Source organism: Lipomyces tetrasporus (assembly GCF_029532465.1).
Source record: "Lipomyces tetrasporus strain NRRL Y-64009 chromosome Unknown POJ06scaffold_2, whole genome shotgun sequence".
Classification (NCBI taxonomy): domain Eukaryota; kingdom Fungi; phylum Ascomycota; class Lipomycetes; order Lipomycetales; family Lipomycetaceae; genus Lipomyces; species Lipomyces tetrasporus.
The window spans coordinates 183,699-204,044 of record NW_026611597.1 but is presented as its reverse complement, the minus strand read 5'-3'; the positions used below and the strand labels follow the sequence as shown (position 1 = coordinate 204,044).

Below are 20,346 nucleotides of genomic sequence, written 5' to 3'. Positions count from 1 at the left end.
AATAATTTGCGTGTTGAATATGGGCTATATCGTCTGTTTCCGCGATGCTACGCTAGATCTGGGGACACAAGCAACCTTCGAGCAAAGTTCATCCCTTGTATGAGGGCTCGGCTGCAACAGCCCGAGTGCTGCCGAAGCGAATAACACTAGAAGCGTGCGGCTCGACACGAAATATATCGAAATGGGGCAGTAACTATTACAGTTGACTGGTCGCATTCGGCGCCTGAAATAACTATTGTCTGTAGAGGACAATATTTGGCCCAGTTGGTATCCATCAGTTTGTATTCGCGATCTGGTCTTGTCGTCCATGCTTGTGGCTGATATGTCGCTGATCCTGCTGATCTGTTGCTTTCTCCAGTCCAGTTTGAATATCCAATACAGCCATGAAAGATTGAAATGACTGATAATCTTGATCAGCCGAATGCTTGTGTCGTTTCTCCATCGATATCCCCGGGGTCTAATGGTAGCCGAAAGGAGTCAACATCTAGTCCATGTCCAGAGCTCCCAGCGCCACCACAATCGATATACACTGACAGACTGGCGATGTTCACGGTGAGAGTTAACCCTCTTGTCGTCCTGTCGTATGGCACAAATACAATGATCTACCGTGATCCGCAAACGAATCTTGGAGAGCCTGGAGAAAAGTGGCATGATCTGGAGTTGATGGCACTGATTCTCGCCTACGAAGTTGCCGTAAATGCGCTTCGAAATGGTTCCTCTCTGGGTTTTTTTGCCATCGTTGAAGATGTCTGGCGGAAGATCATGGTGCGTCTCGAATTACCTGTTAAACCATCCATAGGGCCGATGTATCTGGAGCATGTCTGGATGAACATCATAGCATCGTTTAGGTACGGGTGGCGGTATAGTGTATATACTTCCAAGACTAATGACGGTATAGGACAATAACATATCATATGAGCAAGACCGGTAGTCCCTCTTGGTATGATTATTCTAACGGTTATCATGCGCGAATTCTACATGGCTTGGTAATATCCAATTGGTGGCGGTTATTCGTTTCCTCTGCTAACGCCTGTCGTAGCCGTCAATAACTCCTCAGATTTACTACGAGCTGGAGAGTCGATTCTCTGGTTCCTTCACGCAGTTCCTGCACTCGCTGAATGATAGTCCTCCGCCGGTATTGCCATTGGTTTTAGGGGGCAGATATATTACCCGCTCGGGATGCCGGTCTCATGCTACGCAAATTTCAGAGCCAAATCAGCCCACGGGGCCGTCGTCCTCAGGTAAGACGAAACGATCACCCAGCTCCGTCAATTCGAGTCGCGCACAATCGACATCTGATCCATCTCGAGCAATACAACCAATCAATTCACCGGCAGACTCTCTTCGTTCGTGCTTTCGCACTTCATTCACCAGGATCGTAGCACGTCGTATGGAAGACATGAACTGCATCGATCAGGCCCTGGCCATGAGCTTGTTAACCGAGGGCGCTCAATCGAAGATGGGAAGTGAAATCGCGAGTGTTCTAGAGGAGTATATGGAATTTGAGGAAATGAACATGTGTCGGCGTCAGGTGGCCTGTGAGGAACTGCTATTGTGTGGGCACAGCGTGGACAGTGTCGCGTCAAATAAATGATTAGCAGATTTGTACTGAATAAAGCATTAACGGACGCAGCAGACTCTTTGGTGTAGCAACAATGGCGAAGACAGTTACCTATCGTACGGCATGCACGCGTCGCGTTGTAAACAAAGAAACCCTAGGCCATCGTCGATTCGAGCGCGGTGTTCCCAAGCCTGGCTCGTCACGCAATCATAAACATTCTAACTTTCGCCTACTTGTCAATCGATAGAAATCTTTTTCATTCATTTATTGATTTCGAAATCGCTCGTAGCTGCCATCCAGATTGAGGCGCGGTCGGTCGATCATCTTTTCCGCTCGAGTCAGTTGTTAGACTGCAGGGACGCGAAGGGAATCATGGATTCTGAGATGCTTACCTCGTCTGAAGCAGAAGACCAGACCCCAAGCGACGCTGTTGTCGAGGACGGACACGAAGATGACGAAGTCGAGTCTTCAGGGGGCGAACACACAGAGGGCACGACTGCACATGCCGCCGAACCACTGCCCTTTCCTCTTCGCGATATTGGCAACCAAGCAACATGGAAACTGTCGACCTGGAAACCTGGATTTGGAGTTCACGCGCTGCTGTCGGAATCTACGGACATGTACTGGCAGTCCGACGCGCCGCAACCGCATCATATCGACATTCATTTCGCCAAGAGGGTCGAGATCGCGAAGATTATGTTGTACTTGGACTACCGCAGGGATGAATCGTATACGCCTTCAAAGATCGCGGTGTTTGCCGGCTCTGGATATCATGATTTGCATGAGGTGTTGTCGCTTGGGTTGGAAGAGCCGGTAGGATGGATCGATATCTCGCTTGCGCATGCAGGAAAGGAGTGAGTAGAAGCTTAGCAAGTAGTTATTGGATTTCATAGTAATTCGGGCGTAACAGTGGGTTTCTAAAGGCATTTCTTGTCCGCCTAAGTGTACTGCAGAATCATCAGACGGGAAAAGATACGCATATCCGGGGTATAAGGATTCTATCGCCAGATAGGTGCGTTTCACGTGTCAAGCATTTCAGGCGGACGAACTGACATATCACGTCTTAGGCAAGCAGACGACATCGACGACGATGGGCTCCCTTTCAATAGTGTTGCATTTTTGGCGCACAGTACGATTCGATGAGTTCATTAGGCGGGCCGTGCAGGAGACCGTAATGTCGAAACAGAGAGTTTCTTAACTGCCGGCCATTGTGCCTGGCTGTAGCATTGCCAGGTTGGGTTTCAAACGTATTATTTATTGTATGTACATGGAGTTATATTGGATATCTGGATGGGTTTATCGAAGAATATATATATACAACTTAGTCAACTGTTATATATATTTAAAACAACTAACTATTGTTTCTTGCTATCATTAGCCCTGATGTGCTCACGGTATATCGTGACTCGATATTGTTCACAGAGACATTAATAATAACAATAATAATAATAATAACTAAATCTTGCGGACGAGATATTAGCAGCAAATGGCGGGGAGATCACATGCGCGGCATTATCGGCGTACGACTAGCTGGCAAGGCTGGATTGCGCTGGCGGGCAGGCTGGCACGGGCACTGGCACGGGCACGCGAACCCCGGGCGACTCGGTGCGGCGAAGATCACCAACGACCCCGTCCCCGCATCGTCGCAGGCACTCTGAGAGATTTTCAGCCGTGCCGATGGCCAAGTCGTAAGATATATTAGACCATTCAGCTGCGCCTTGTCATTCCAGTCTCGCCGTCTCGTCCGTCCTTGTTAGGTCGTCCCAGTTTCGCCCTTTCAACCATGTCCGCTACCGAAGTGCCCCTCACCATCACGACCAAGAATGTAACGGCAACGTTCAAGCAAAATAAGGAATTGTCGTCAACCGTTGACGAGGTTTGTGACCATCTTTGCAGTTAGTGAGACGACACAAGGCTAACGTGCCTGACTGGCCCAGGTCCTCAAGGCTCAGGGCATCTCATGGACCGTCCGCACTGCACTCAAATACACCCCAATGAGTTTGAAAGTCCAATTGTACACGGACGACAACGGCGTCGAGCATCTCGACATAGACCAGCTCCTGCCCGCTGGCATCAAGTCCGACGAGCCGCGCACGTTTGATTTCCAGTTCCGCGAGAAGCTGTCCGTAGTGTTTGGTCCCGTGATCGCGAGATCCAAGCGCGTCACGATCGACGAGGCCACTCAGATTAATGGTTTTCTGGGCCAGGGATGGGACGAGGGCTGTGTCAAGAATGGCCTGTTCTATGCGTATGCCAGAGGCGACCCTTCAAAGCCCAACGGCCTCGAGTGGGAGTCGCATCAGACGTTTGGATTCGCTGACGTGCAGATTGATGAGAAGCAGACCGAGCGAAAGTATGTCGTTCGCCTTTACTTTACGGCTCCTGGCTTGGAAGAGGGCGTGGAGAAGAGACTTGTGTATGACTTTGTGCAGGAGGGTATCTAAACTATTATCTGTGGTAACGACCATGATAAGTTATGAATTTTATTTCGGGTTTGAATTTGTAAAATAGCTCTATTTCGTGCTTGTCTGGTTAGCCGGTAGTTAGGAATCTACTGCACATCTAGGAATCTGCTGTTCTTTCATGTCAAAGTCAGTGACGAAGCGTGCCAATAGACATGAAGTAGTCTTAGCGTGAGGCTCGAGGCTTGACACTAGGGTTCGAAATAAAAAGTTCCTGCTAAATTTGATGTTAGTTACTTGGAATTTTGTCTCACAGTGTACGATAAACGCGCCGCATTTGTAGTTAAGTTTTCAGTGACTAATAGTCAATTAACAAGGCAGTGTGAGAGAATTAGGCGCACACTAGAGCTGGGCGTTTATACACCATCACGGTCTCCTAACGACGGCCACAATTGAGAGGCATACGAAAGCGCAAATAGAGGCCCGGGTTTCATAGAGCCGTTCACAAATCATGGCACCAAGAGGAAAATCAAGGAAACCGTCACGCGGTGGTATGGCTCAAATCAATGATCGCAAAAATACTGAGCAAACTCGCTAACCAAATGTTACAGGTGGCAAGCACTTTTCCCGAGGACTACGACCACTAGATGACGCAGACGGCTTTGACGGAACAGTTGTTCCAGAAGGCGAAGGAGATGCGGCAACGTCCTGGCGAGAGCGGCGGAAGTCCATCTCTTCTGCGTCAGACGACAGCGACAACGAGAGCGTCCACTCAAATCGGGCAGAGTCTCCCCCTCCCCCGCCACCTGTCGCTGTTGGAAATCCGAATAGAAATCCTACTGAGTCATCAACCACTCAGTTGTCGCGGAGGGAGCGGGAGGCAATTCAGGCCGCTGCAGCGAAAGAGCGGTATTGGAAGCTGCATGCTGAGGGAAAGACTGACCAAGCAAAAGCGGACCTTGCGCGATTGGCAATTATCAGAAAGGAGCGTGAGGAGAAGGCTCGTCAACGAAAGACAGAACTGGAGGCCAAGGCAGCGGAACAAGCAGCGAGAGCAGAAGCGCAGGGCCGACGAAAGTAGACTTCGTATGTGTGCGGATTCGTATTTACATTTCACTTCACATATGTACAATAACGTTCTTAATTGCTATCTTACATAAACTCCAATCAGACTTGGGACTGCTATGATACGTACTATACATAAAACTCGTATGCAAGATAAACTTTTCCATCTGCCTATCTCCGGTTTTTGATAAGATTTGTTTTCCATGGAATCGAGTCTTACTCAGGATGCTCGTACGAAGACCGGGTGGGCCTGCGTACCGGTTCGTATTCCTCTTTCAAAGAGCTTTCGGAATCCGCCCTGTCCGACTGAAGTATCGTATCTACCATCATCTGCGATTGCCATTTCTTTATATTCACGGTCGCTGACCTGGCCGCTGCCACTTCTTTCATCCCTTCTCTGACAGCCTTAGCTCTCTTGAGCTCAATATGGCGAATCAAGCTGCGAAGCTTCAGATCCCGCGGTCGTAACCGCCGAACAAACAGTCTGGCAATATTCATCGCTGCCACATTCGTCACATCTCGATTACAGCACCGAACAAACTCCAGCATTATCGAGCTCGCGAAACGCATCCCGAGCTTATTAATATCCTTCAGGACTTTAACTCCATTGTCGACCCTGGTCATGGACCGCATGATAATATGAACTATAAAATAGTTCATTTCGACTCCGGATTTGAGCATTTCATCCCATATTGCTAGCGCCTGGTCATCACTGAACCTATTGATAGCACTAACCTTGGCTAATAGAGCGCTCCAAGCCAGTGTATCTTTATCGGCGACACTATCGAACGCGACGCTCGCATCATAGATGGTTTCCGCTAGGTAAACTTTCAAGACATCTTCGGTATTCGTTCGACGCGGTAGATATGGAATCAACTGTCTGTCGGACTGTTTCATACCAAGCATGGTCTTGATAGTCATGCCCAAGCGACGCAGCTGATACCCTTTGGAAGTCATGACGTCTAGCACTCTTGCTGCCATTGTTGGTGACTCAGCCTGGACGATATTCGCCAATGACAAGTAGCCCATTCTCGACAGGCCGATATTCCACTTTGCCATATCAGCGAGTATGACCTTCTGTGCGGCGATGATGCTTGTTGCCCGTGAGGGTAAATACGCTTTCTTTGGAAATGACATGACGGCAAGTATTTTGTTGTAGATGAACGTAGTCCGTAATACAGGATTCGCTTCCCTCACGAATATGTCACACAGCCGCGGCAGTAGGCCGGGATTCTTTCTCGCAAGATGGCGCGACATTCTGATAAAAACAATCATCTGCGATCGTTTGTCAGTGTTGCCAAAATGTTTGGCGATTACACGCATCATCTTGATCGTGCCGTTTCTGGTAAGCTTTCGATTAAGTGTAAAGTTGATCAGGAACGTGGGCCAGACTTCCGCATCTTCCATGACCTTGAATGCTTCGTGCGCTGTTGGAGCCGAAACACATCTAATCCAACGGTCAAGATCGTCAACTGTGTACCCTTTCTGAGACAGACGGTAATGGACTTCGTGTGTTACCATCCGTCCTGACTTCTTGCCTCTGAATGGACTGAAAATATCCATATGATCATGCTCCCGAATCGGGATACACATGGTCGAGATTGTCATCCACTCTAACGTGTACGCTGGATTTTGTCTATTACCTGCCCATGTGCTGTATGCCGGAAGACTGACAAGGTCCGTGTGGGGCCCAGTTGGAGGAGTCAGGTCAGCCACCTTGCCAGCCAAGACGTCAATCAGGCGCAATTTCCCTTGAGAGTTGTAAGGTGACACTGGCAATGATGGAGGCTTTGGGTTCGCAAATATTCTCACGAGCTCGTCCACATATGCAGCCCTCATAAGTTTGTACCTGCTCGGCTGATGTGGTGATTGATGCTGCGTCGGTAAGACCAGTCTCTCCCGCTGAATGAATCCAGCCATATCAAGATTTCCCGGCACAAATTCCTCTGATGTTATGCTCGGTTGCTTATTCTCGGATTGCATGTTGTCGATACTTCCGTCACTCGAGATAGAGGGTGGAATGCGCCATGTCGATGTGAATACCCGGCCATACTGGTCGAGCGGTTGGCCCGCGTCAAGACGCCGTTGAAATGCCAAATGTATCTTCCGCCGTATACTTCGAACCAACCACGGATATGCTTTCCACTCGACATTCTGTCCAGGTACAATAAACTTCCGATACGGCCGCTTCCATCGTGGCTGTCTTGCAATCTCACGCGCTGCGTTGTCTTGCACTCCGTCGAGAAATGTGACATACTCCTTCACCTTCTCGTTGACTTCGTCCGGATACGGCGCCGCCCTTATCCGACTCAACACATCTGCATTTTTATAGTCGTCGACATTCGCCCAGAATCCCTCTGGTTGTCGCCATCTCGGCGGCGACATCCCATCGCGCACTGAAAGTTCTCTCCATGGCCGCTTGCGAGAAGCGTAGTCGATACGACTGGATGAGTGACGCGAATTCCACCAGATTCGTTGACGCATTGCCGTCCGTCTTGTTTAATGCCTTGTAATTAATCTCATCTGAGCGCCAGAGCCTTCATTGCTGAATTGTGCGAGCAGGATATATTTACCACTCCGGCAGTGAGGTTCAAATGCATCTCACGGATCTAAAATTGTAGAACTCCCAACGAATATTCGGCACCGGCTAGAACTCTTCTCCACAACTTCATTGCGCGCAATTACATTCAGCTAGGCGCTCCCTCGGCATTAATATTTGTCTGAATGCGAATCTACATACGGCCACATGTGCTCCGGTCCAGGAGTTTTGTTGCTTTCAAAGGCGGAAAACGGTGGACGTCTACGGTAACTAATGCCTACGACGGCTTGAAATGCGGAGTGGAAATACATCTGCAATTGGATACGAAAACCAAGCTATTCTCAAGTCAGTCTTGACCGGATTTGCGAACCTGTGTAAGGAAAGGAGAATTGCTAACTTACGATCGGGTAGATTCAAAAACCAGCTTCCAAGCTACCCCGAATGATCATGTCTCATATTTTGATCTCGCCGTACCTGGATCACAGCCTGTACGTTCTAATACGAATACAACGACGCAATTAGTCTAACAACCTAGATATTAAACAAACACGCAGTGCTCCTGGCACTGAAGGCTGCGACAGCTCTCAACTGCAAGATCCATCGCCGGTCAATGTTTGATCGGAAACATTACTTCTATGCGGATCAGCCAGCTGGATATCAAATAACACAATACTACCGTATGTAGCGAATTCTTCAATGCGACTGTTGTCTAGAGCATGACTGCTAACCGGCATAGATGCCATTGCAACTGATGGCGTGTTGTGGCTCCAGCCTCGCGACGGCATTTCACTCGGCGACAATCTCGGAGTCCGAATAAGTCAACTTCAGATAGAACAAGACACAGGAAAGACGGTGCACGAAATAGACTCGGACAAAACATACATCGATTTTAATAGGACCAATCACCCCCTAATAGAAATCGTCTCTGCTCCGGATATGAAGACACCGCAAGAGGCGGCCGCTTTCGTCCATAAATTACAAACATTAATGAAGCATCTCGGCGTATCGACTTGTGAGTTTCAGTCCGGCGCTATTAGGGTGGATGTGAATGTTTCTACGAACGGTGGTAAGAGGTGTGAGATAAAGAACTTGGCCAGCATAAATGATATTGTCCACGCTATTCGTGCTGAATACGTAAGACAATTGAATGAGGTTAGTGAAGGTAGGGCAATCGAGTCGGTAACACTAGGATGGGACGGCCACAATATTTCTGTTCAAAGAGAAAAGGAAGGTTCATTGGAATATCGATATATCCCTGATCCAGAATTGCCTTCGCTGTTACTCTCTGAGGTAAATATATGCCAGTGTCATTGCTGATGCGGTATTGATCTAATGTGGCTAATGTGGACATATTAGGATTTAATTAGGAAGACACTAGAAAACCAGCCTAAACTTCCTGACGAACTGATGGACGAGCTAACAACTGCACCACATGGTCTGAATCTAGCCAATGCCCAAACAATTCTGAGCTACGGCTTGGTAGATTATTATTTTGCAAGCTACAAGATCCTTGAGAACGTTGGCATCAGTGGGAGGTTGGCCGCGAATTGGTATGGTGCTAGATGATTAGTTGATCGCATACTTCTCGACTGATGTACAAGTTAGGATTGTTAATGACATACTGGGAATCTTGCCAGCTGGCGGCGAGCAGCTACTACCATCCGTCGTAACTCCATCGCGGCTAACCGAGCTCATTATTTCACAGAAGCAAGGGAAGATAACTAGTAAGTGCTATGTTGTTCAATATGATATATAGATAATGCTAATAATGTCAGAAATGATTGCGATGAATGTCATTAAGTTCTTCATTGAAAATCAGGCAGACCTTCGGCCAGCATCAGAAGTGATCGAGCACTACCAGTTATCCGCCGTGGAGGACGACAATATCCTGGAGGACATATGCTCAGATATATTAGAGGAGCATAGCGATCTTGTTGAGCAGGTAGTGTCAGGCAAGAAGCCATCTGTTATCAAGTTTTTCGTTGGTATGGTTATGAAGAATGGCAAGGGTAGATTCAACCCGCAGGACTCCGAAGCAATCATAAGGAGGATCTTGGTCGCACGGCATCCGGAATATGCAAATAATCCGAAATGTTAGGGCTATATTAGATTTGTATCTAACATCCGATATATTAGAGATTCCGTACGCTCCATCTCCTTGTGTCTAATATTATTATTATTGTTAATCGCCCGGAAGTGATTGGTCATGCATGTCAATGCATTCATTACATTAGTCTGCGAGTCCGCAATTATAATTGAGATTCAGTATGTATACTGGTATGCATATGATTGCAGTCCGTCATCATCTAATCGTTGATGAGCCCTCCCAAAGTCAAATTTCATTTCTCTTCGGGCTAGGGTAACTGGGTGCACCTGAAATTTGACTGATAAACCTTAAACGTATATTGCAATTATCTGGCCTTGTAGCTGCAAACTTTGTGTGTTGTGGGCAAGCGCTTAGGGTTTTGGTCGATGTAGGGCTTCAGTGGTGGGACGGGACTGCGATTGAGTTCGGATTTGGCTGCCTCCTCTCTTTTCTACACTTCCTTTCTATTGAGAGATCATTTACCGACTACAGGCATATATTTCTTGGTACGTATATTTATTGATGATCATTTCTCTCTGAGAGGGAACTGGAGACTAACTTTATACTACAGTCGTAACGATGCAGATGTCAGTGCATTTTTTGGGTAACATGGCACATGTTCAACTGAAATGAGCCTGTTGTGTATTTTTGCGTGGAGCAGTTAAACTGACATTAGATTTTGTATAGTTTCGTTAAGACCCTGACAGGAAAGAGTGAGTGATTCTGAATTGAGAGCAGGATTGAATAGAATTCTAATGGAATATTGCAGCTATAACCCTTGAGGTTGAGTCTTCCGACACGATCGACAATGTTAAGTCCAAAATCCAGGACAAGGAGGGTATCCCCCCGGACCAGCAGCGATTGATCTTTGCTGGCAAACAGCTCGAGGATGGTTAGTGTGACCGGCTTATATTTGTTGCCAAAGGATGGAGGTAATCGGAGCAATAATGGGCTAACGTGATCGTCAGGCCGCACCCTCTCAGACTACAATATCCAGAAGGAGTCTACTCTCCACCTGGTCCTCCGTCTCCGTGGTGGTATCATCGAGCCGTCTTTGAAGGCTCTCGCTTCAAAGTACAACTGCGAGAAGTCGATTTGCCGTGTCTGTTACGCTCGTCTGCCCCCGCGTGCCACCAACTGCAGAAAGAGAAAGTGCGGGCACTCTAACCAGCTCCGACCCAAGAAGAAGTTGAAGTAAATGTATCATCGACAACCCTTTGGTTACTTGGAAGGAATGGCTGTGGGGATGTATTCATGGTCGATTTGTTCTTTGTATAATTATTGGACAGTTTATTGTTTCATATCGAAGATGGAAAATGTAGTTGTACCTATCGTTGTTACTAGAGCAGAATAATATAGGCCAAGTTGCATCATTTTAGACGGTTTATCAATCGGAGACAGTCGAATACTCCCAATACTCCCAGATTTAGTAAGGTCGAAATATACGCTCGCTTTTCCTGACGAGTAGACTGAGAGAGGTTAAATAGGCATTTGATGTGACTGATAGTGGCCGACAATCTGCATAATGCCAGCAGTAGTGATCGAGCTTATTTTTTTCTTGATACTAGCATTGCTTAATGGTAGCGTGAATACTTGCTTTGGCGTGATGGAGCATCACTAGAATAAAGCTAGACTGCGTTTAAGACGGGTTTGGTACCGTTTAGAGTTTTGGCGTTGCTAAGGCAGCCCTTTGGTAAACAAACAACGAGCCTCCTCCACCACACGCCTACGCGTTTTAGAATTTTGCATATACGCAACCAAGCCATATTCTTTGACCGATACTTTGCGTCATAAGATTTTGGACTAATATTGTTGATTATATTCAGACTTGCAATTTTTAATTGCTATAAGTAACTGCTCGTGAGGATGTCCCAGGACACACACTTGTTCTCTGCGTTTAAACTGTCGGCTCGGGAAAATAATGCAGCATACTTAGAAAATACCACAGGTATCCCGGCAATATCTGGATCAGTGCTATTTAATCGAGCATCTCTACCTCATCAATCGAGCAGTATGCGACATTCGATGGCGGGAGGCGGACCGCGTCAGTCGATGGTCCCACGAAGTTCGTTTCACCGCCAAAGCATAGCAGCATCAAGTCATTTAGCGGAAGGAATGGCCGCACTAACGATTACCAATCAGAATACTTTGAACGCTGCGCCTGGGTCTGTAAGAGCTACTACAGCTCGAAAAGCTATCGCGCATGGTCAGCAGAATGCACCGCCGACAATGAACTATGGCGTTGGTGGGGGCCTTTCATCGTCACAAACGGGCTCACGAAAAAGTAGTACGCTTGGGCTTAAGTCTGGAAGTATGACAAGTGTTGGACGAGGCGGTGGATTTGTGGCGTCGAGTACGGCTGTGATGATGAAAGATACTCGACCGATAAGGGATAGAGCGTACCAGAATATGATTGCAAATTCCGTTTACGAATATCTGATTAACAATAACTTCGAGCTGGATATGAAGCACTCGATCACGCCAAAATCACTAAAATCTCCGACTCAAAAGGATTTTGTTATGATGTTCCAGTGGCTTTTCCGGCGGTTGGATCCAGGATACAAGTTCACAAAGAGCATAGAAAACGAGGTAATCCCGTTGATGAAGATCGCGGGATATCCCTACCTTGACACTCTTAGTAAGAGTCAGTTAGTTGCCGTGGGTGGACAGAACTGGGGTGCTTATCTTGCAATGTTATATTGGCTTGTAGAAATTGCGGAGGTATGTTGATCGCCTTTTCGTGTGACAAGTGACCAATACCATACGTTAGACTTTCGATGCATTCGACAACAAGGACTACGACATCGACGAACCAGAAGATACAGGACTCAATCAGATAGTGATTAACTACATCACTAAGTCGTATTCTGCATTTCTACAGAATGAAGACGACTACTCAGAGTATGAGGCCGAAATGCGAGAATCGTTCGAGGAACGAATAGCCGCTATAAAGACCACGACAGACGAATATGCTAAACAGAAGCAGAAATTCGAGCAAGAATTACAGGACATGGAGCAGTCGTTGCCTTCATTGGCTGCACTTCAAAATAAAGGCGAAGCCCTTGAGAGCGACCTGGCGAAGTTTCAAGAGTATATTGAGAACATGGAAAAACGCAAGACTAAATGGAGCACGATGCTGGAGAATATTAACGAAGAGCTTACTACTATGGAACAAGAATTCACTACGCTAGAGAAAGAAAAGGCAACACTGGAAGAAAAGATTGCCGGTCAGGGCTTAGCCCCTGCAGATATTGATAATATAATTGGACAGAGAGAACAGTTGTCCAAGGCGATTCAAGGCAATGACGCGAAATCTAGTGAGATTACTAGAAAGCTTCAAGAGAAGGAACAACTGGCCCGGCAAGCGTTCGATTCACTTGATACTGCGGTCCAGAGGTACACTAGTTTGGGATACAGAATAGGAATTTTACCGGCCGGGGCACCAAATTGTCCCGAATCAAGGAACTTTGAGATTTCGCTCTCATCGCCCTTGGCAGAGGAGAACCTTGGCGCAAGACCAAACGCTATCCTCAACGGTCTGGACCTGCGACACGAAGTCCGACCAGCACTGCAGAAGTTTAGAATGGAAGTCGCCGCCAAAGTTCATAAAGCACAGGACGAGTCGATTCGCTTACAATCGCTGCTCGACAGAGTTGCAGAAGTGCTTGCTGATAAACGAGATCAACTAGATACCCTAGAGGCACAGATCTCAGCGGCAAAAATAACTTACGATGAAGCGTTTGAGACTATGACTTCGGACGCTAGCTCATCACATGCCGAGATAGAGAAATTAGAGAGAAAGATTCAAGCGATGCGTATTGGAGTGCAGGACGGCAGGCTGCAGCTTGAACAGAGAGCTGAGCGGGTAGTGATAGAGTAAGTACAAGTTTGGTACTGCGGCAGAATATCACAGTAACAGATTACAGGTACGACCATATGCAGCATGCAGCAGAACTTATTCGAGAGCAGATGCAGCGGAAGATTAGCGATTACATAGAGAAGATCGTTGGATTTAAACTGCACGTGCAGGCGGAATTGGAAGAGCACGAGAATTTTGTAGTGGATGAATTGGAACGGCAAAGCAAGAGATCGACTGGCCACGATAATGAGGAGCCGTCGTAGACAACTAACTTCCGGTCCTGGGACCACGAATTTTGATTTCATGGGTGGTATGCGTATATGTACTGTATTTCTATTTGACCTAGCTTGAAATTGTAGGAGCTATCTGTGTAATTGTCATTAAGTATTCCTATGTTTCATTAGAATTGATCTATTGTACGTTATTATTTATGCGCCGAGCATGCTGACCTTTGTGAAATCCAGTAATGACCAACTCTTGCTTACTGGATCCTGAGCCCCAGGAAAAGATCCCAAAGTCACCATTGCCCCAGGATTTTGAATTGGGTTTGTGAATCGAACATAGTGAGGCAGACAAGTTCGAGCAATGCCCTAACCCAGCTAGTCATTAGCAAATACAAACTCACAAGTCACGTTTTTTGGCCGCAATGCATACACGTCCACAAAATTATTTTTCATTTTTCCCTCTCCGCCTGCTCTTCACCCCCCATCGTCACGCTTTGCCTGTTTGTTCCACTTCCTCCAGTCCTTTTCTGTAAATCATCTATCATCATGTCTGACGACGCTGTAAGTATCACTCTGAATTCTGGCTTGGTCTTTCGCGGACTCGATGTGTATTGATGCGGAGGTCGTTGTTAATTAGCAAATTTTGCTTGGATTTGTTGTGAGTCCACTCATATCGAGATTATCAACACTTCATTCCTGTTCTGAATGTCAAAACAAAGATAAGGGGGCACTCGGCAGCGTTCGCGAAAGATCGAGGTAGTTATCAACTGTGTGGACCTGGTAGACTGACAGGTGTGAATAGCATCAAACTTTCGAGTCGGTCTCTGCCGGAGCCTCGCTCACTTACCCCATGCAGTGCTCTGCGCTCCGCAAGAACGGCCACGTCGGTATGTGAAAGATTGGTTTACGAGCAAGTGGCTGGCGGGTTACAGCATTCGAAGATGCGACCTATCTCAGTCGCGCTTAGTCGGCGAAATGTGGTATCGTATTCTTGAAGAACAGATGGCTAATTAACTGGTCTTACTGTGTAGTCATCAAGGGTCGTCCCTGCAAGGTAAGCAGTGATTTGACAGCCCGTTGTGGGACTAAATTTACACTAACTTGGCCCTTTAGATCGTTGAGATGTCTACCTCTAAGACTGGCAAGCACGGTCACGCCAAGGTCCACTTGGTTGCAATCGACGTATGTGGACATCTGTTCTCTGACGGCCAGCAGTAAATTTTCTAATTAGAGCGATAGATCTTCACCCAGAAAAAGCTCGAGGATCTCTCTCCCTCTACTCACAACATGGAGGTTCCCAATGTCACCCGTACTGAGTTTCAGCTTGTGGGTATTTTCTTGGTTTTAACGCGTTCAAGCGATGGACTAATGGCGTCTAGATCGATATCGATGATGGTTTCCTTTCTCTCATGACCTCCGACGGTGCCACCAAGGACGATGTCAAGGTTCCCGATGGTGATATCGGCGCTAAAATCGAGTCTGAGTTTGAGGAGGGCAAGGATTTGATCGTCACCATTGTTTCCGCTATGGGTGAGGAGGCATGCATTAGTTACAAAGAGGCTCCCAAGTCCTAAATGTTTAATATGTAATCTCCCATTTGTGTGTCCATTAATATTTGTTTACTCGTTGTACTGTGTGCCCCTCGAGTCTTTTACTTACGTTGGTCGGCATAAGGGAGTTGTCCCCAAGCTCTATTTGTCGTTAAAGCTTGTATGTGTCTTCTCTTTTGTGCCATGCCTGGAATAAAATTGAATGTTTTAGAAAGCAATTTTTCATCGATTGTGAATGCCATTATTGACTTGTACGATTTATCATGTCTTGTATGTAAAATTGAGGTTTCCTTGTTGTATTGATGGTTTCAAGTGCTTTGCGTTCATCGTTTCGTATGAGGATGTCGCTCAAGAAGTAAGACTTCCGGTTGAGACGTAGTCAATTTTGTTTTCGTTCTCAATAGGTTCGTTCTCAATTACCAGATTGACGGTTCCAAATATCAATGGCCATGACCTCCAAGGCATTTACTAAGGGCACGGTGCCGCATAACTTCAAGCCGCACCGGTCGGCGAAGCTAATCGATGCGATATATCAGTGGAGATTCCACCGCCTGATCAGCAAAGAAACATAACTTCGATCCGAAATCTACTTTCGAGGACCCACTGCTGTGGCTATTACAAAGTCATGCAGATTTGGAACCAGGCGCGTAGAAATCATCGCGTTCCTCCTCATGACCAGAACCATCTCCATCAATCCCCTACTCCTCCTCTGCCACCGACATCAAGTACACAGTCATTAAGGGCACCTTCAACTAACTCGACGTCATCGCCACCGCCTCCTCAGCCTCCTAGACCTACAGAAAATGTGCGACGGAGAGCCGGCGATCGACGGTCGACCGATACTGGACAGAATGACACTAAAACTGCTGAAGGCAGCTCTACCCAGTCACTGAATGTGTTGAAGAGACTGTTAGACAGTGAGAGCTCTTATATTAACGTGAGGGTGAGCTGGCTATTATATAGCTTGTGCGGACTGTGCGAGAGACTAACAGGCTGTAGGAATTCGAATCCAGGACACCTAAGTCGACAGTTTCGCCGCCTTCCGAATTGGATTTGAAGAGTCCAACGAGCCTCGTCGATGGCCACGAGCTTGCAGAGCATATTATAACATCCGCAATTGGAGAAGGTGCCGATGTCTTCGGATATCTCGCATCTCTAGAAAGGCAAGCAGACGAAGAAGGAGGGAAAGATCAGAAGGTAGGGGTTGAATATAAAGAGGAGATTGAGAGGTTTAAGGATCTGCACGCGTCAATTCAAAGATGTGATTCAGTGTTAGCATCAGTGGAGGATTATTTGTCTCATTTTCAGAACGATTTGGGCCTACTATCATCTGAAATTGAGACTTTGCAGAATCGGTCTATCTTCTTGAACCGACGCTTAGAGAATCGGAGGGAGCTAGAGTCACGGCTATCAGGACTCATAGAGGATTTATTCATTCCGCCGTCTGTTATTCAAAATGTCATCGAGGGTGAGATCAACAGTCAATGGATTACTACTATTGAGATTCTGTCGACTCGACTAAAGAGGATGGAGCTTTTCAAGGCCGAGGCACATAGTATAAGCACATCCGTCGCATTGATAGAAGAAATTGAGCCGGTTCTACGGATGCTCGCTGATAAGGTAGGATTTTGTGATCCTAGCTGTAGGAATTCAACTAATAGCGACAGGCTGTTGAACGAATACGTGATTTCTTTGTACAGAAGATCAAGACCTTGAGGGTCGCAAACGTTAACGCCCAAGTGATACTTTATAGCGTGTTATTGAAATTCCGGCAGCTATATTCGTTCTTAGCATACGTGAATCGACAGCTTGCGGACGACATTGCTCAAGGCTATGTCAATACCATGAGATGGTACTACTCTAGCAATTTTTCTCGATATCTCAAGGCTCTGGAGAAGCTCAAGGTCCAGTCGGTCGATCGCTCAGCGCTTTTAGGACAGACGGAGTCCAGTCGCATGCTACCGTCTTCGCGGACACCTTACGCGAGCGCTACTCGTGATCCACTGATTCTAGGTAGGCGGATCAATATTGTTTTCTCTACCGACAGTTCGGTAATGATGGAAAGCACCGCGGAACAGAACAGTGATGTTCACTGGATGGAAATTGGCTTTCGGAGTTTCAACTTGGCACTCATGGACAATATTTGCGCGGAATACCTTTTCATAGTGGACTTTTTCACATTCAAATCTGCAGACCAGCAGTCGCAGCTCTTCCAAGAAATATTCCAACCTACATTCCAGCTCGGCGAACAGTACTGTCAGAAGTTACTTGAAATGACGTTGTACGATGCATTTGGCATTTTGTTATGCATAAGAATTACGCAGTTGCTCACATTCGAATTGCAGCGGCGGAAGGTGCCGGTCATGGAGTCGTATTGCAATCGATTGAATATGACACTCTGGCCTCGATTCCAGCAGATCATGGACGCACACTCGGATAATTTACGCAGACTATCCGGCAGACCTCCACCTCCTGGGGATGAGTCTAAAGGACTCGCTGGAGCAGCCAGCGTTACGTCAAGCGCCATCAGCGGGCTCTCGTCCATACTGTCGACCTCACACATCTCCTCCGTGTTGCCGCACCCTGTTACTCAAAAATTCGCAAACTTCTTGAACGGTATATTGGAACTCAGTCCAGAGGACCTGGAGTGGGAGCCGGTGTCTATCTCCGTCGTGCGACTGCGGAACGAGTTCGAGGCTTTTTTGACAAAGATAAGTAATAAGATGTCGGCTGGCAATGTCGGTACGCCGCATCAGCAACGCCAACACAACGCAACTTTGCGGGAGAGGTTTTTGTATAATAATTATATGTTAGTGTATACTATTATTTCGGACGCAGAGGGTAAGCTGGCCGATCAAGAGCGTACCCATTTTAAGAATTTGACGGATGCATATGCTGGCGCGGGTACGTTGAAATAGTGTATAGCATAATTTTGAAGGTTACGACTGTCAGCTAGATTCATATTGTTCATACAAATTACAAACATGACGTATGTGAGTGCGAGCATCGGTTACTGGTGTGATGTATGTACTGTCATATTCATTGCATAAGAGTAGGACTAGATAAGAATGCAAAACGGAACGTAGTTGCCGTCTTTCTAAGCTATATCTACACAAAATTAAGCAAAATAACAATGCCGTCTAAAAATGTTTCTAAAACGCAACGGTAGACTCCGCCGATCCATCGAGGAATTTCAAAATGCTCTGATACGCGAAAAGCATAATACTGCTCTGAACACTAGTCCAAACGAATCTCGGGCCGACTCCCGCAAGTAAGCCATTCATGCCCTCGGTTTTATAAATAGTGCTTAGAGCTTGTAGCATACTGTCGGATTTTATCCTAGCGATTTCCTTTGCTGTCGTCGGAAGGGGTTTTGTCGGCGCCAGACGCGAATATGAGGGCGCAGGCATGAGCGTGGATGCTGAGGTATGTATGTTTTGCTTTCGGGCGACGGATAACCTGACGATGGGGCCGTCTGTGAATGACGGCGGCACTGGACTCGGTTTCGTACCACGGTTAGATAAGGGTGGGATATTGTCAGTCGCAGAGACTGCAGCAACCGCGGCTGCTGCTGCTTCATTATCCAGTTGTGTCTGTATTCGAGTCTTGATGACGTCTGCACTCTTGTCAGCATTATAAACTGTCGGTTGCCTGCAATGTAGAAGTATACCCATTGGAGTTGTAATAACACCTGCAAGACCACCCGCAGCGGCACCAGTCAGTAGCTCGCCTGTATTCCCTATGTCACGTGAACCGATGACTATTTGCGTTGTACTCCTAAATTTCTCTGCCAATCACCTTTAGAATGTCGTAATAACCAATACGGACGAAGACTACCTACCGTAGAAAGCTAGTTGTAATGCGGAAAATGGTAGGTCGCGAAGTAATGTTGCTTTATATCCGAAGAACAGTGCCGACCAACCTTCAACCCGAATAATCTGCCCATGTCAGCAATTCGCCCGCACGCATCTAACACAATTGGTAACGCACAGTCCTGACAGCATCCCAAGTACCTTTATAATTATACCCACTATGAAAATTTTCGTTGTTATACCGGCCTTGGAGTTGTAGCCTGGTCTTGAGAACCTCGCTTGGGACGTAGATGCAAGACGCCGCCAGATCACCGAGGAAACCGGCGGTAAGATGCGTGAGTGTGTCCGGTACTCCATAGGCGATCATATTCCGTTTCGTAAACTCATAAGTTCCAAAGAAAATTGTTGTTCCGGGTACTACCACGACAGCAAAATTAACCCGAGACCATTAAGCGAATGCGACCGTATAATACGACTGAGAAGAGATGAATACGTACAGCTTCCCCACATAGCCGGAACAAATCCACTGTATAGGCCCTTCTGGAACCCTTCCTCTCTAAATATACTCGCGTAAGCGCGCAGCATACTCTTGTACTTGGGGACATTCGGAGCGCCTTGCTGCCGGGTCTTTACTGTATCGAGGGAATGCATGAACGAATCGCCCATTCCGCCTCCAAGACCACCCGCAATCATGTTCTGTTCGTCCAATTAGTTCATATCATATGCTTCTGGCGATGTAACGCACATGTATCAATGGCGGGTCGTTTGTGGTTTGCTGCTCAGTATTAGGCGGAGCCAGCATGGTGCTCGCGACTGTGGCGCTGTGGTCCGCACAGGCCGAAGCCGACGCAGGAATCATGATCGTTGCCGTCTGAATTGCGTATTTCCTGCGTATATCGGTAGCTGAACACAATGAAATGGTACTTGTCGATATGAGTTGTCATCAAAGCGCTCACGACGGCGAAATACTCTTGAGTCGATGTTACGACTGCTGGGGCATGTCGACCAAATATTAAGCTGCACAAAAATTATTATTCCAAGCTAACCAATATCCGCGCTGAGCTAGCGGAGTGCCGTTAAGTCGCCTGTTCGGATACTCCTATACGGCGATAACTTCTAAAGTAGTTTCCAGCCTCGGACAGCAAAATGGTTAGGGTTATGTCGCAAATGTAGGGGCAAGAGAAAATTCCCTGCTGAGGTTAGGGCTTGAGCTTTTGCGGTTAGGGCTGTTGCTTGGAGCAGCTAGCG

The 20,346-nt window shown here is 47.0% G+C and overlaps 11 protein-coding genes across 11 annotated transcripts; 9 read left to right on the top strand and 2 right to left on the bottom strand.

Annotated features, from left to right (window-relative positions):
* Positions 1 to 166: 166 nt before the first annotated feature.
* POJ06DRAFT_298815 (uncharacterized protein) lies at positions 167 to 1,677 on the top strand. Its single transcript, XM_056190662.1, has 3 exons — positions 167 to 848; positions 899 to 986; positions 1,040 to 1,677. Exons 1-3 carry the CDS (start codon positions 397 to 399, stop codon positions 1,592 to 1,594), a joined length of 1,095 nt encoding a protein of 364 aa, XP_056045919.1. The 5' UTR covers positions 167 to 396; the 3' UTR covers positions 1,595 to 1,677.
* Positions 1,678 to 1,759: 82 nt separating this feature from the next.
* POJ06DRAFT_244713 (anaphase-promoting complex, subunit 10-domain-containing protein) lies at positions 1,760 to 3,129 on the top strand. Its single transcript, XM_056186534.1, has 3 exons — positions 1,760 to 2,415; positions 2,472 to 2,573; positions 2,629 to 3,129. Exons 1-3 carry the CDS (start codon positions 1,934 to 1,936, stop codon positions 2,702 to 2,704), a joined length of 660 nt encoding a protein of 219 aa, XP_056045918.1. The 5' UTR covers positions 1,760 to 1,933; the 3' UTR covers positions 2,705 to 3,129.
* On the top strand, positions 3,130 to 4,261 carry POJ06DRAFT_244712 (uncharacterized protein). Its single transcript, XM_056186533.1, has 2 exons — positions 3,130 to 3,437; positions 3,499 to 4,261. Exons 1-2 carry the CDS (start codon positions 3,345 to 3,347, stop codon positions 4,003 to 4,005), a joined length of 600 nt encoding a protein of 199 aa, XP_056045917.1. The 5' UTR covers positions 3,130 to 3,344; the 3' UTR covers positions 4,006 to 4,261.
* Positions 4,262 to 5,142, top strand: POJ06DRAFT_244710 (casein kinase substrate phosphoprotein PP28-domain-containing protein). Its single transcript, XM_056186532.1, has 2 exons — positions 4,262 to 4,514; positions 4,575 to 5,142. Exons 1-2 carry the CDS (start codon positions 4,475 to 4,477, stop codon positions 5,042 to 5,044), a joined length of 510 nt encoding a protein of 169 aa, XP_056045916.1. The 5' UTR covers positions 4,262 to 4,474; the 3' UTR covers positions 5,045 to 5,142.
* On the bottom strand, positions 5,143 to 7,605 carry POJ06DRAFT_244709 (uncharacterized protein). Its single transcript, XM_056186531.1, has one exon. The coding sequence runs from the start codon at positions 7,510 to 7,512 to the stop codon at positions 5,245 to 5,247; it is 2,268 nt and encodes a 755-aa protein (XP_056045915.1). The 5' UTR covers positions 7,513 to 7,605; the 3' UTR covers positions 5,143 to 5,244.
* A 70-nt stretch (positions 7,606 to 7,675) lies between these two features.
* On the top strand, positions 7,676 to 10,120 carry POJ06DRAFT_244708 (GatB/GatE catalytic domain-containing protein). Its single transcript, XM_056186530.1, has 7 exons — positions 7,676 to 7,912; positions 7,979 to 8,055; positions 8,103 to 8,244; positions 8,304 to 8,857; positions 8,924 to 9,117; positions 9,173 to 9,291; positions 9,343 to 10,120. The coding sequence occupies exons 1-7, from the start codon at positions 7,753 to 7,755 to the stop codon at positions 9,663 to 9,665; spliced, it is 1,569 nt and encodes a 522-aa protein (XP_056045914.1). The 5' UTR covers positions 7,676 to 7,752; the 3' UTR covers positions 9,666 to 10,120.
* On the top strand, positions 10,121 to 11,035 carry POJ06DRAFT_205628 (ubiquitin-related domain-containing protein). Its single transcript, XM_056185361.1, has 4 exons — positions 10,121 to 10,240; positions 10,341 to 10,366; positions 10,423 to 10,545; positions 10,622 to 11,035. The coding sequence occupies exons 1-4, from the start codon at positions 10,233 to 10,235 to the stop codon at positions 10,849 to 10,851; spliced, it is 387 nt and encodes a 128-aa protein (XP_056045913.1). The 5' UTR covers positions 10,121 to 10,232; the 3' UTR covers positions 10,852 to 11,035.
* A 347-nt stretch (positions 11,036 to 11,382) lies between these two features.
* POJ06DRAFT_244700 (HEC/Ndc80p family-domain-containing protein) lies at positions 11,383 to 13,961 on the top strand. The gene is made up of 3 exons (XM_056186529.1): positions 11,383 to 12,374; positions 12,424 to 13,529; positions 13,580 to 13,961. The coding sequence occupies exons 1-3, from the start codon at positions 11,520 to 11,522 to the stop codon at positions 13,773 to 13,775; spliced, it is 2,157 nt and encodes a 718-aa protein (XP_056045912.1). The 5' UTR covers positions 11,383 to 11,519; the 3' UTR covers positions 13,776 to 13,961.
* Positions 13,962 to 14,167: 206 nt separating this feature from the next.
* On the top strand, positions 14,168 to 15,743 carry POJ06DRAFT_244697 (translation protein SH3-like domain-containing protein). The gene is made up of 6 exons (XM_056186528.1): positions 14,168 to 14,297; positions 14,539 to 14,623; positions 14,768 to 14,790; positions 14,850 to 14,918; positions 14,976 to 15,062; positions 15,116 to 15,743. The coding sequence occupies exons 1-6, from the start codon at positions 14,283 to 14,285 to the stop codon at positions 15,308 to 15,310; spliced, it is 474 nt and encodes a 157-aa protein (XP_056045911.1). The 5' UTR covers positions 14,168 to 14,282; the 3' UTR covers positions 15,311 to 15,743.
* Positions 15,744 to 15,795: 52 nt separating this feature from the next.
* On the top strand, positions 15,796 to 18,321 carry POJ06DRAFT_49814 (Sac2 family-domain-containing protein). Its single transcript, XM_056191128.1, has 3 exons — positions 15,796 to 16,229; positions 16,286 to 16,906; positions 16,954 to 18,321. Exons 1-3 carry the CDS (start codon positions 15,912 to 15,914, stop codon positions 18,202 to 18,204), a joined length of 2,190 nt encoding a protein of 729 aa, XP_056045910.1. The 5' UTR covers positions 15,796 to 15,911; the 3' UTR covers positions 18,205 to 18,321.
* A 117-nt stretch (positions 18,322 to 18,438) lies between these two features.
* On the bottom strand, positions 18,439 to 19,791 carry POJ06DRAFT_193109 (mitochondrial carrier domain-containing protein; the record flags this gene model as incomplete). The annotated part of the gene is made up of 5 exons (XM_056184900.1): positions 18,439 to 18,902; positions 18,957 to 19,073; positions 19,128 to 19,224; positions 19,277 to 19,515; positions 19,596 to 19,791. 5 exons carry the CDS (start codon positions 19,789 to 19,791, stop codon positions 18,439 to 18,441), a joined length of 1,113 nt encoding a protein of 370 aa, XP_056045909.1.
* Positions 19,792 to 20,346: the final 555 nt, after the last annotated feature.